At 45.6% G+C, this 13,790-nt stretch overlaps 1 protein-coding gene across 1 annotated transcript in view; it reads right to left on the reverse strand.

Moving 5' to 3' along the window:
• LOC113222361 (multiple epidermal growth factor-like domains protein 8) overlaps positions 1 to 1,334 on the reverse strand; it is a 19,273-nt gene extending 17,939 nt beyond the window's left edge. The window contains exon 1 of the mRNA XM_031934890.1: positions 1,290 to 1,334. Within this exon, the coding sequence (XP_031790750.1) occupies positions 1,290 to 1,334 (45 nt within the window). The remainder of the gene's footprint in view (positions 1 to 1,289) is intronic.
• Between the last annotated feature and the right edge of the window lie 12,456 nt (positions 1,335 to 13,790).

Genomic DNA, 13,790 nt, shown 5'->3' on the forward strand with positions numbered 1-13,790 from the left:
TCGTGATCCGCCCGTCTCGGCCTCCCAAAGTGCTGGGATTACAGGCTTGAGCCACCGCGCCCGGCCCTGGAGTTCTGTTTTCTTCTGCCTCTAGCATTTGGCTTTGATCTGCCCGCTTCTGCCCTGGGTACATTCTATTCTGGCTCTTTCCCCTCCCATCTAGGCCCCACCCATTCTCCTCTCAGAGCCCCAGGCCTCCCGGTTCAGTTCCCCTCCACCCTCTTCTCTGCAGCCAGAGGATCTTGAAACAGCGGGCATCTGAGATTATTTGTCTGAGCTGATTTCCTCTCCTAGCCCAAAGTGGGGTGAGTGCAGGGACAGGGCTTGTCTGCCTTCCCCAGGCCTGCCATGAGATGAGGAAGACACAGTCATTAAATGGGATGAAAATGTACCTGTCTCAACAACTGGCTTCTTGCTCATAGGTGGAGAGCGATCTTGGCTGATGAAAATATGTGGATTGGCGGGTTAGTGGAGACAGGGGGAGTGGAAGAGGGGTGGTGGGTAGGTAGTGGGATAGGCAGGAACTGGAGTTTAACAGTTTAGCAGGAACATGCTTGGGGGATGGAATGGAGAGGAGCGTGGATGCTGAAGAAGCTTGAGGTCTGAGGGCTGGAAGCTCTGTTCTGGAAACACAGGGGAACCAGAGTTACTGGAATTCAACTCATTTCCCTGCTAATACCACTGCCTTTTTCTTTTCTTTTCTTTTTTTTGAGACGGAGTCTCGCACTGTCGCCCAGGCTGGACTGCAGTGGTGCGATCTCAGCTCACTGCAAGCTCTGCCTCCCGGGTTCACGCCATTCTCCCGCCTCAGCCTCCAAGTAGCTGGGACTACAGGCGCCCGCCACCTCGCCCGGCTAGTTTTTTGTATTTTTAGTAGAGACGGGGTTTCACCATGTTAGCCAGGATGGTCTCAATCTCCTGACCTCGTGATCCACCTGCCTCGGCTTCCCAAACTGCTGGGATTACAGGTTTGAGCCACCGCGCCTGGCCTTCTCTTTTCTTTTCTTTTCGGAGACAAAATCTTGCTCTGTCGCCCAGGCTGGAGTGCAGTGGTGCAATTTCAGCTCACTGCAACCTCCACCTCCTGGATTCAAGCGATTCTCCTACCTCAGCCTCCCGAGTAGCTGCGATTACAGGCACGCACCACCACACCCAGCTAATTTTTGTATTTTTAGTAGAGACAGGGTTTCACCATGTTGACCAAGCTGGTCTCAAACTCCTGACCTCAGGTGATCCGTTCGCCTTGGCCTCCCAAAGTGCTGGGATTTCAGGCATGAGCCTCCGCTCACGGCCTCAAAGCAGACCAATTTAACCAGCGTTCCACCGATGTCCATGCCGAACCATGGGAATGGCAGCCTGTTCTTTCTCCTGGAGTCCATCCTCCTCTGCAGCCAGATTTCTTGGCCGGAGAGTCGTGCTGAGGGAGCACCCCACTGCGTCTATTGTTTAGCCAAGTTGTCCAACCTCGGTTTTCCTCATCTGTGAATGAGGCTTCTAACTGTACCTAGTCCTCCTCTGAGCGCGGTACTAACGTATCATCTTCATCTTCAGATGAGGAAACTGAGGCTCAAGGACCCTAGGTCACCTGCCCAGAGTCACACAGCCCCTAAGTGTCTATGGCTCTGGGATGCTCCTTCTCTCCTTCTCCCACTACTCTCTTCGTCTGGGGGCATTTTTTTTGCTCCACTCCTATCCCCCAACCCGCCCAGAACAGAGTGGTCCCTCTGGGCCGTGATGATGAAGAAATGAAAAGAGTGCACTCTCCTCTGACGCCCACCTTTCCATATCTTGGTGGGACCGAAACCACTCCCACACTGCCATCTGCCTCCACCCTGTACCGCCCTGACTTTCTGTACCAGGCACACACATGCCAGGGGGTTCCCCCAGCCTACAAGTCACCCCTTTGGGTTTTTGGAGAATGGGGCAGGGGAGAGGAGGAGGATGGTCCAGAGACAGACTGAAAACCCTGGAGGTGAGGGGTGTGCGGAGAACCAGAGAGAGACGGACAATAATCCTTTCTCTCCTTCCCCTCCTCCTCCTCCTCTCCTCCGTGGGTTCCAGTCTTAGGCTGGCTTGATTTGTGACCTTGGGCCTTTGACTGAACTTCTCATTAGCAGGTCAGGGATGACATGTGAGTACAGCCCTCGGAGGCTTATGGGAATCATATGATGAATACCTGCGCAGCATTTAGGGAAATTCTGGCACATAGGCAACATGTGCCGCCTGGCATTCACTGCCCTCCTGTTCTCCATGCTTTTTCTGTGCCAGGTGTGGCACCGAAATCTTACAACAGCCTGGAAGTCGGCACCTTTATGATCTCCGCTTTATTATGCTTTTCATAGGAATTCAGTTACGTAAGTAATAGATGATTATGGGTCGATTACAAACTTCAGCTGGGTGCAGTGGCTCAGGCCTTTGGGAGGCCAAGGTGGGAGGATCGCTTGAGTTCAGGAGTTCGAGACCAGCCTGGGCAACATAGTGAGGCCCCCATCTCTATAAAAAATTTAAAAATTAGCTGGGTGTGGTGGCAGACGCCTGAAGTTCCACCTGCTTGGGAGGCTGAAGCGGGAGTATCACTCAAGTTCAAGGCTGCAGTGAGCTATGATTGCGCCATGGCCCTCCAGCCTGGGCAACAGAGCAAGATCTTGTCTTCAAAAAAGAAAAGAGAAAAATAAAATTTCAAAGACTACAGAAAAAGAATTCCCTTTCTCCCTTCAACCCACTACTCCCTGGTTGCTGTTAATTTCAGTCTCACCCCCAGCTGTCCATCACCGGCCACTCCTTCCATTACTATTGTTCTCCTAAAGCTGCCGAGTCACCCTGGCCTGGTTCTATTCTTTTCTATCTGGGTGGGTCAGGAGGTTAGTGCATTACTTCTTTTTTTTTTTTTTTTTTTTGAGACTGAGTCTTGCTCTGTCACCCAGGCTGGAGTGCAGTAGCGTGATTTTGGCTCACTACAACCTCTGCTTCCTGGGTTCAAGTGATTCTTTTGCCTCAATCTCCGGAGTAGCTGGGATTACAGGCACGTGCCACTACGCCCAGCTAATTTTTGTATTTGTAGTAGAGACGGCGTTTCACCATGTTGGCCAGGCTGGTCTCGAACTCCTGACCTCAAATGATCTGCCTGCTTCAGCCTCCCAAAGTGCTGGGATTACAGGCGTGAGCCACTGCACCCGGCCTCTATGTGTCACTTTGGAGAATAAATAAATAAATACATAAAATATTAGCATCTGGTACAGATAGGAGTTTAAAATATAAATATATTAGCAAACAGAATCTTACAAAATATAAAAATGTTAATACATCATAGTTCAGTTGTCGTTATTCCAGGAAGAATAATTTAACATCTGAAAACTACTCAGTATTATTTAGACTAAAGGAGAAAGCTGTATGATGATCTCAATGGATCTAAAAAAGTATCTAACAAAATTCAAAAATCAAATTTATTCATGATTAAAAAGAAAAAATGGCTGGGTGCGGTGCTTACACACTTTGGGAGGCTGAGGCAGGCAGATCACTTGAGGTCAGGAGTTTGAGACCAGCCTGGCCAACATGTGAAACCTCATCTCTACTAAAAATACAAAAATTAGCAGGGCATGGTGACATGCACCTGTAATCCCAGCTTCTCGGGAGGCTGAGGCAGAAGATCGCTTGAACCTGGGAGGTCGAGATTGCAGTGAGCTCAGATCGCACCACTGCACTCCAGCCTGGGTAACAGAGTGAGACTGTCTCAAAGAACAAAAAAATTCCTAGCAAACTAAGAATAAAATGCCTTAATCTAATCAAGTTTCCTATAGCAAACTTATACCTAATAGTGAAACACTGAAAATGTTCCATTTCAGAATGGCAACAAGACAAGATGTCTACTCTCACTACTTGTATTGAATACGGTACTGGAGGACCTAACCCATTTACAGATGAGGAAACCGAGGCTTGGGCGTGTTCTGTCACTTTCCCAAGGCCAGCCACTCAGTAACTCCCAGGCTTTGGGCCCGAGCCCGGGCTCTCTCTGAATCCAGAGTCGTTGCCACACTGCCTGGAGACTCTAGACGCTCAGAATTGAGAAATTTTAATCTTGGGACCCCATTAGAGACCCTCTGACCCATCCCCTTTGTTTTACGAAAGAGGTTTTAGGGCCAGTGTCAGGAAGTGACTTGCACAGAGGCGTCTGCCTAACAGGTGCAAGGTGCGAGGGGAAACGCGAGGCATGGGTGGGAACCTCTCCCTGTTGACATTCTGATATGTAGGACTTTGGCACAATTTATTTTGAAGATAAAGAAATACCTAAGGCAACCAAGGTATGTGCCAAGTTGAATGAGTCCCTTAATCTCTTGAGAAATTTCTCTAGGAGACAGGGGTATGGCTGAGATGACCTCGCGGAAACCTAAACCAGAGGCTCTAACAGTTTGCATTCTCTTCCAGCGCCTGAATGAGCAGGGGCCGGACGGTGTCACAGGATCAGTAGACATTCCAGGAAAGTGAAAGTTATCAGTCTGTGTCCTGACTACAGGCAGGGACTGACTGCTGATCCAGGCCTTGGAATGAATCTTAACCCTGGACCAAGAGTGAACCCTAACTGCAGCCACAGAGGGAGCCAGGAGAGCCTAGGCAAAGACCAAGAGAAAGACAATATATAATGTGGGGAAAAGAGAGGTCTACTGTGTTATTATAGATAGAAGTAAGTTTAAGAGACTCCATTTGGCTCTGATTTGAGATGCTGTTAATCTGTGACTCTACCCCCAATCTTGTCCTTGCTAGAAACATTGCTGTGTTAATTAAGGTTGAAAGGATTTTGGGCTGTAAGGAATGTGCTTTGTTAGGCAAATGTTTAAAGCCTGCTTGTGGTTGAAGGTCAGTACCATTCTCTTAAATCTCAGTAAAAGAAAAACATCTGTCTCCTGCCCGTCCCTGGGAAAATGGAACATCTCCGTGTATCTGTATGTCTTACTGCTGATTTACTCCCTTATCTTTTTGGCAATAAATACTGAGGGAACTCAGAGACCGGTGCCAGTGTGGGTCCTCTGTAAGCATAGCACTGGTCCCCTGGGCCCCGCTTTTCTTTCTCTATACTTTGTCTCTGTGTCTTTATTTCTTTTCTCAAGTCTCTCGTTCCACCTAGCGAGAAGCACCCACAGGTGTGGAGGGGCAGGCCACCCCTTCAATATAGTATGTTGGGGGAGTCTGAGTTGTTTGGGCCAGAGGGATCTCTAATTCTTGTTGCCACATAAAAGCCACTCCAGGGCCGTGTGTGGTGGCTCACGCCTGTAATCCCAGCACTTGGGGAGGCTGAGGCAGGTGGACCGCTTAAGTCCAGGAGTTCGAGACCAACCTGGTCAACATGGTGAAACCTCATCTCTACTAAAAATACAAAATTAGCCCGGTGTGGTGGCAGATGCCTGTAATCCCAGCTACTTGGGAGGCTGAGCAGGAGAATTGCTTGAACCTGGGAGGTGGAAGTTGCAGTGAGCCGAGATCGCGCCATTGTACTCCAGCCTGGGCAACATGAGCGAAGCTCCATCTTAAAAATAAGTAAATAAATAGGCCAGGCACAGTGGCTCGTGCCTGTAATCGCAGTGCTTTGGAAGGCTGAGATGAGAAGGTAGGAGAATCGCTTGAACCTGGGAGGCTGAGGTTGCAGTGAGCCGAGACTGCACCACTGCACTTCAGCCTGGGCAACAAAAGCAAGACTCTGTCTCAACAACAACAACAACAAAAAGGCGGGGAGGTCCAGATGCAGTGGCTCACGCCTGTAATCCCAGCACTTTGGGATCAGCTCACTGCAACCTCCACCTCCCGGGTTCAAGGGATCCTTTGTCTCAGCCTCCCGAGTAACTGGGACTACAGGCATGCGCCACCACACTGGGCTACTTTTTGTATTTTTGGTAGAAACAAGGTTTCACCATGTTGGCCAGGGTGGTCTCGAACTCGTGGCTTCAAATGATCAGCCTGTCTTGGCCTCCCAAAGTGCTGGGATTACAGGCGTGAACCTCTGCACCCGGCCGATGGTGTTATTATTTTTCTATTGCTGCCATTAACAAATTTCCACAAACTTAGTGGTGTAAATCAACACAGATTTATTCTCTTACAGTTCTGGAAGTCAGAAGTCTGAAACAAACCTTAACGGGCTAAAGTCAAGTGTCAGCAGGGCTGGATCCTTCTGGAGGTTTCAACGGAGAATCTGTTGCTTGCTTCTCCCAGCCTCTGGAGGCTGCCTTCATGCCATGGCTTCTGGGCGCATCACTACAGTCGCTGCTTCAGTGGTCACATCTTCTCTGACTCTGAACTTTCTTTCTCTCTCTTTTTTTTTTTTTTTTTGAGATAGAGTCTTGCTTTGTCACCCAGGCTGGAATGCAGTGGCACAATCTTGGCTCACTGCAGCCTCCACTTCCCAGGTTCAAGTGATCCTTATGCCTCAGCCGTCCGAGTAGCTGGGTCTACAGGCACATGCCACCACACCGGCTAATTTCTGTATTTTTAGTAGAGACAGGGTTTTACCATGTTGGCCAGGCTGGTCTCGAACTCCTGACCTCAGGTGATCCAGCTGCCTCAGCCTCCCAAAGTGCTGGGATTACAGGCGTGAGCCACCATGCCTGGCCATCTCTCTCTTACTCTCCAAAGATTGCTCTTTCTTCAATGACTACCCAATGGACTCATATATTGCACCAAATATAGTCTTCCCCCTGAGTGCTCTATAGATAGGGGCCCAACGCCTGGTTGGGTCACATAGCCAGTTGGTGGCAGGGAAGAGTCTCTTTCCTGAGTCTAGCATCAGTCACAGGTGCATTCTAAGACACACAGACAGGTCCAGGCTTCGACACATGATCCATGGCCACATTAAAGAGGGTCCTAATCCCATCGTCCTGTCCTTTAATGCCAATTAATTAACAAAACTTCTGATCGAGGTTTACTAAATCTGTAACGTAAGCTCAGTAGTGTAGGGTCCAGCCCTATGTGGCTTAGCGGGTGTTCTCCCCATGTGCGGAGAAGAGAGATTGTAAGAAATAATGACACAAGACAAAGAGATAAAGAGAAAACAGCTGGGCCCAGGGGATCACTACCACCAAGACGTGGAGACATGTAGTGGTCCCGAATGCCTGGGCGCACTGGCATTTGTTGCATACAAGACAAGGGGGGCAGGGTAAGGAGGGTGAGTCGCCCAAGTGATTGATAAGGTCGAGCAAGTCACGTGATCGTGGAACAGGGGGCCGTTCCCTTTCAGATAGCTGAAGCAGAGAGGGAAGGCAGCCTATGTCAGCGTTTTCTTCTATGCACTTGTAAGAAAGGTCAAAGACTTTAAGACTTTCACTATTTCTTCTACCGCTATCTACGACGAACTTCAAAGAGGAACCAGGAGCATGGGAGGAACATGAAAGTCGACAAGAAGCATGACCATTGAAGCACAGCACCACGGGGAGGGGTTTAGGCCTCCGGATGACTGCGGGCACCCCTGGATAATATCCAGCCTCCCACAAGAAGCTGCTGGAGCAGAGTGTTCCCTCACTCCTCCAAGGAGAGGAGATTTCCTTTCACAGTCTGCTAAGTAATGGCTGCCTTCCCGGGCACTGGCGTTACCGCTTGACCTAGGAGCCCTCTAGCGGCCCTTACGCGGGCATGACAGAGGGCTCACCTCTTACCTTCTAGGTCACTTCTCACAATATCCCTTCAGCACCTGACCCTATACTCACCAGTTATTTCTTGGTTATATCAGTAATACAAAAAAGTAATATTAAAAGCTAGTGATTAAAAATGTTCGTACTAATGATTGATAATGTCCAAATATAATCATCTCTATATTTAATTTGTATTGTGACTATTCTTATTCTATTTTCTTTATTATACTGAAACTGTTTGTGTCTTCAGTCTCTTGCCTCGGCACCTAGGTAATCCTTTGCCAACACAGTAAGACTCAACGATGAAATACAAGGCAGCACAGGTCAAGGCACAGGCTGGCTAGCAGGCAACAGCTGAAAATGCATGCTCAGTATCAAGCAGTGGAGTGGGTTAGCAGGTTAGCAAGCCAAAGCGAAAGAAGAAAGACCCCTGGTGATGGTAGTCAGAGTCTAGCAATCCACAGTGTCAATTGTTAGGGTCACTCAGAGAGGCAGATGAACACCCACTCAAAATTTGGTGCAGGTGTCAAAACTGATGATGCCACACACACACACACTGAGAGGGCATGGAAAGTTTTATTGCTCCCATAATTGAGGCCTCTGGGGAGAGTGGGACAGGCCCTTGATTTCCATGGTGGCTAAAGGCTGAGGGTGATGTGAAAGTCCTACTGTACTCCTGCATGGGCAGCAGCTTGTGTGATTTCAATCTTCCATAGGCACCAAAGGAGAGAGAACCTGGGCTTTCTTTATTATTATTATTGTCATCATTATTATTATTTTAATTGACACATAATAATTGTACATATTTATGGAGTACAGTGTGATGTTTCAATATATGCGTACAAAGTGTAATGATCACAGATTGGGGTAATTAGAATATCTATCAACATGAAATAATATGGGAGTGATTTATCATCATATTCATAGGTTTTTAAGAATATTGCACCAAATATGAACTATCTTGTGAAACCATTAGTCTTGCTAGCAACCTATCTATTTTGTTGATCTTTTCAAAAAGCAGCTCCTGGATTGATTTTTTTGAAGGGTTTTTTGTGTCTCTATCTCCTTCAGTTCTGCTCTGATGTTAGTTATTTCTTGCCTTCTGCTAACTTTTGAATGTGTTTGCTCTTGCTTCTCTAGTTCTTTTAATTGTGATGTTATGGTGTTGATTTTAGATCTTTCCTCCTTTCTCTTGTGGGCATTTAGTGCTATAAATTTCCCTGTACACACTGCTTTAAATGTGTCCCAGAGATTGTGGAACATCTTGTCTTTGTTCTTATTGGTTTCAAAGAGCATCTTTATTTCTGCCTTCATTTTGTTCTGTACCCAGTAGTCATTCAGGAGCAGGTTGTTCAGGTAGTTGTGCGGTTTTGAGTGAGTTTCTTAATCCTGAATTCTAATTTGATTCCATTGTGGTCTGAGAGACAGTTTGTTGTGATTTCTGTTCTTTTACATTTGTTGAGGAGTGCTTTACTTCCACCTGTGTGGTCAATTTAGGAATAATTATGATGTGGTGCTGAGAAGAATGTATATTCTGCTGATTTTGGATGGAGAGTTGAGTAGACGTCTATTAGGTCTGCTTGCTGCAGAGCTGAGTTCAATTCCTGGATATCCTTGTTAACCTTCGGTCTCGATCTGTCTAATAGTGACAGTGGGGTGTTAAAGTCTCCCATTATTATTGTGTGGGAGTCTAAGTCTCTTTGTAGGTCTCTAAGGACTTGCTTTATGAATCTGGGTGCTCCAGTATTGGGTGCATATGTATTTAGGATAGTTGGCTCTTTTTGTTGAATTGAACCCTTTACTACTATGTAATGGCCTTCTTGGTCTCTTCTCATCTTTGTTGGTTTAAAGTCTGTCTTATGAGAGACTAGGATTGCAAGCCCTGCTTCTTTTTGCTTTACATTTGCTTGGTAGATCTTCCTCCATCCCTTTATTTTGAGCCTATGTGAGTCTCTGCATGTGAGATGGGTCTCTTGAATATAGCACACTGATGGGTCTTGACTCTTTATCCAATTTGCCAGTCTGTGTCTTTTAATTTAGCCCATTTACATTCAAGGTTAATATTTTTATATGTGAATTTGATCCTGTCATTATGATGTTAGCTGGTTATTTTGCTCATTAGTTGATGTAGTTTCTTCCTAGCATTGATGGTCTTTACATTTTGGCATGTTTTTGCAGTGGCTGGTACAGGTTGTTCCCTTCCATGTTTAGCGCTTCCTTCAGGAGCTCTTGTAAGGCAGGCCTGGTGGTGACAAAATCTCTCAGCATTTGCTTGTCTGTAAATGTTTTTATTTCTCCTTCACTTATGAAACTTAGTTTGGCTGGATATGAAATTCTAGGTTGAAAATTCTTTCTTTAAGAATGTTGAATATTGGCCCCCAGTCTCTTCTGGCTTGTAGAGTTTCTGTTGAGAGATCCGCTGTTAGTCTGATGGTCTTCCCTTTGTGGGTAACACAGCCGTTCTCTCTGGCTGCCGTTAACATTTTTTCTTTCATTTCAATCTTGGTGAATCTGACAATTATGTGTCTTGGAGTTGCTCTTCTCAAGGAGTATCTTTGTGGTGTTCTCTGTATTTCCCAAATTTGAATGTTGGCCTGCCTTGCCAGGTTGGGGAAGTTCTCCTGGATAATATCCCGAAGAGTGTTTTTCAACTTGGTTCCATTCTCCCCGTCACTTTCAGGTACACTAATCAAATGTAGATTTTGTCTTTTCACATAGTGCCACATTTCTTGGAGGCTTTATTCATTTCTTTTTACTCTTTTTTCTCTAACCTTGTTTTCTCACTTTATTTCATTAATTTGATCTTCAGTCACTGAGACCCTTTCTTCCACTTGGTTGAATTGGCTACTTAAGTTTGTGCATGTGTCACGTAGTTTTTGTGCCATGGTTTTCAGCTCCATCAGGTCATTTAAGGTCTTCTCTACACTGGTTATTCTAGTCAGCCATTTGTCTTATCTTTTTTCAAGGGTTTTAGCTTCCTTGTGATTGGTTCGAACATCCTCCTTTAGCTCAAAGAAGTTTGTTATTACTGACCTTCTGAAGCCTACTTCTGGCAGCTCATCAAAGTCATTTTCTGTCCAGCTTTGTTCCATTGCTGGTGAGGAGCTGTGATCTTTTGGAGGACAAGAGGTGCTCTGGTTTTTAGAATTTTCAGATTTTCCGCTCTGGTTTCTCTCCATCTTTGTATTTTTATCTACCTTTGGTCTTTGATGTTGGTGGCCTACAGATGGGGTTTTGGTGTGGATGTCCTTTTTGTTGATGTTGATGCTATTCCTTTCTGTTCATTAGTTTTACTTCTAACAGTCAGTTCCCTCAGCTTCAAGTCTCTTGGAGTTTGCTGGAGGTCCACTCCAGACCCTGTTTTCCTGTGTATCACCAGTGGAAGCTGCAGAACAGCAAATATTGCTGCCTGATCCTTCCTCTGGAAGCTTCGTCCCAGAGGGGCACCCTCCTGTATGAGGTGTCAGTTGGTCCCTCCTGGGAGGTGTCTCCCAGTTAGGCTACATGGAGTTCAGGGACCCACTTGAGGAGGCAGTCTGTCCGTTCTCAGAGCTCAAACACTGTGCTGGGAGCACCATTGCTCTCTTTAGAGCTGTCAGACAGGGATGTTTAAGTTTGCAGAAGTTTCTGTTGCCTTTTGTTTAGCTATGCCCTGCTCCCAGAGGTGGAATGTACAGAGGCAACAGGCTTTGCTGAGCTGCAGAGGGCTCCACCCAGTTCGAGTTGCCCTGTATGCTTTTTACCTACTCATGCCTCAGCAATGGCAGACACCCCTCCCCCAGCCAGGCTGCTGCCCCACAGTTCGATCTCAGACTGCGGCACTAGCAGTGAGCAAGGCTCTGTGGGTGTTGGACCTGCCGAGCTAGGTGTGGGATATAATTTCCTAGTGTGCTGTTTGCTAAGACCATTGGAAAAGTGCAGTGTTTGGGTGGGAGTGTCCCAGTTTTCCAGGTACACTCTGTCATGGCTTCCTTTGGCTAGGAAAGGGAAATCCCTCAACCCCTTGTGCTTCCTGGGTGAGGCAATACCCTGCCCTGTTTCAGCTCACCCTCCATGGGCTGCACCCACTGTCCAACCAGTCCCAATGAGATAAACCAGGTACCTCAGTTGGAAATGTAGAAATCACTCGTCTTCTGCATTGATCATGCTGGGAGCTGCAGACCAGAGCTGTTCCTATTCGACCATCTTGGAACAGATGAAAGTTCCTATACACTTCCTTTTCCTTACATCTCATATAAGTATGATACCTTTGTTAAAATGATTAACCAATATTGATATATTATTATGAAACAAAGTCTGTAGTTCATATTAGTGCTTTTTTTTTCTGTTGTACAGTTCTATGGGTTTTGAAAAAGGCATAATGTCATGCAACATTTCAGTATCATACAGAATAGTTTCTCTGCCCTAAAACTGCACCTATTCATCCTTCCTCCTCCCTAAACTCCTGGCAACTACTGTCTTTGTACTGTCTTCACAGTTTCATTTTTCCAGAATGTCATATAGTTGGAATCATATAGTTTGTGGCCTTTTCAGATTGGCTTCTTTCACTTAGCTATATACATTTCAGGTCTTGCATGTCTTTCTGTGGCCTGATTTCTTTTTATTGCCGAATAATATTTTGTTTCTTTTTTTTTTTTTTTTTTGCTTTTTTTTTTTTTTGAGGTAAAGTCTCACTGTGTCACCCAGGCTGGAGTGCAGTGGCTCCAACTCAGCTCACTGCAACCTCCACCTCACAGGTTCAAGCAATTCTCCCACCTCAGCCTCCCAAGTAGCTGGAATTGCAGGCACATGTCACCATGCCCAGCTAATTTTTGTATTTTTAGTAGAGATGGGGTTTGCTATGTTTGCCAGACTGGTCTCGAATTCCTGACCTCAACTGATCCACCTGCCTTGGCCTCCTATAGTGCTGTAATTACAGGCATGAACCATCACACCCGGCCATATTTCATTGTATGAACATACTACAGTTCATTTATCCATTCACTTACTGAAGAACATCTTGGTTGCTTACAAGATTCAGCAACTATGAATACAGCTGTTATAAATATCTGTGCGGAAATTTTTGTGTGGCTATACATTTTCAACTCATTTGGCTTAATACAGAAGAGCATGATTGCTGTATCACATGGTAAGAATATGTTTAGCTTTGCAAGAAACCGCCAGTCTGTCTTCCAATGTAGCTGCACCATTTTGCATTCCCATCATCAATGAATGACAGTTCCCATTGAGCCACCTCCTTGTCAGCATTTGGTGTTGTCAGTTTTGGATTTTAGCCATTCTAATAGGTGGGTAGTGGTACATCATTAATATATTAATTTGAAATTGCTACTGACATATGATGTGGAGCATCTTTCCTTATGCTTATTTGCTATGTGTATATTTTCTTTGGCAAGGTGTCTGCTCAGATTGTTTGCCCATTCTTTAATTGGGTTGTTTTCTATTGTTGAGTTTTAACAGTTCTTTGTGTATTTTGAATGTAAGTCCTTTATCAGATATGTTCCCTGCAAATATGTTCTCCCAGTCTATAGCTTGTATTGTCATTCTCTTGACAATTCTTTTGCAGAACAGAAATTTTTAATTTTAATGACACAGAACTTATCAATTGCTTCTTTCAAGAATTGTTCTTTTGGTGTTGTATCTAACAAGTCATCACCAAACTTAAGGTCATCTAGATTTTCTCCTGTGTTATCTTCTAGAAGTTTTACAGATATTCACTTTTCATTTAGGTCTACAATAAACTTGGAGTTAACTTTTGCGAATGCTGTAAGGGAGCTTCTAAGGGGGACATACACTAACTTCTTTGAGAGTGGGGAGGTGATTGTGAAACTCTTAGCTGGGTATTATAACGACCCCAGATCCATCAGGAGAGCCCAACCTTCAGAAACCCATGGTGGAATGTGTTTCACGCATACATGGAGGAGAATATGCAGTCATATGCTCACATGCACACCTGCACATGATCACACACATGCATATGGTTGTCCTGATCCAGAGTTGTCCAGGCATTCTCTGAAAGTGGTTCTCTCCTTCAACTTCAACTTCTTTAAGAGATACAATGACAGAATGTCATTAAAATTAAAAAGTTCTGCTCTGCAAAATAATTGTCAATGGACTGACTCTGTATGTCCATTCATGTCTCGTTGTGTCCCTGGACTGACTCTGGATAGGCGACAGTGGCCT

Source organism: Piliocolobus tephrosceles, chromosome 21 (assembly GCF_002776525.5).
Source record: "Piliocolobus tephrosceles isolate RC106 chromosome 21, ASM277652v3, whole genome shotgun sequence".
NCBI classification, from domain to species: Eukaryota; Metazoa; Chordata; class Mammalia; order Primates; family Cercopithecidae; genus Piliocolobus; species Piliocolobus tephrosceles.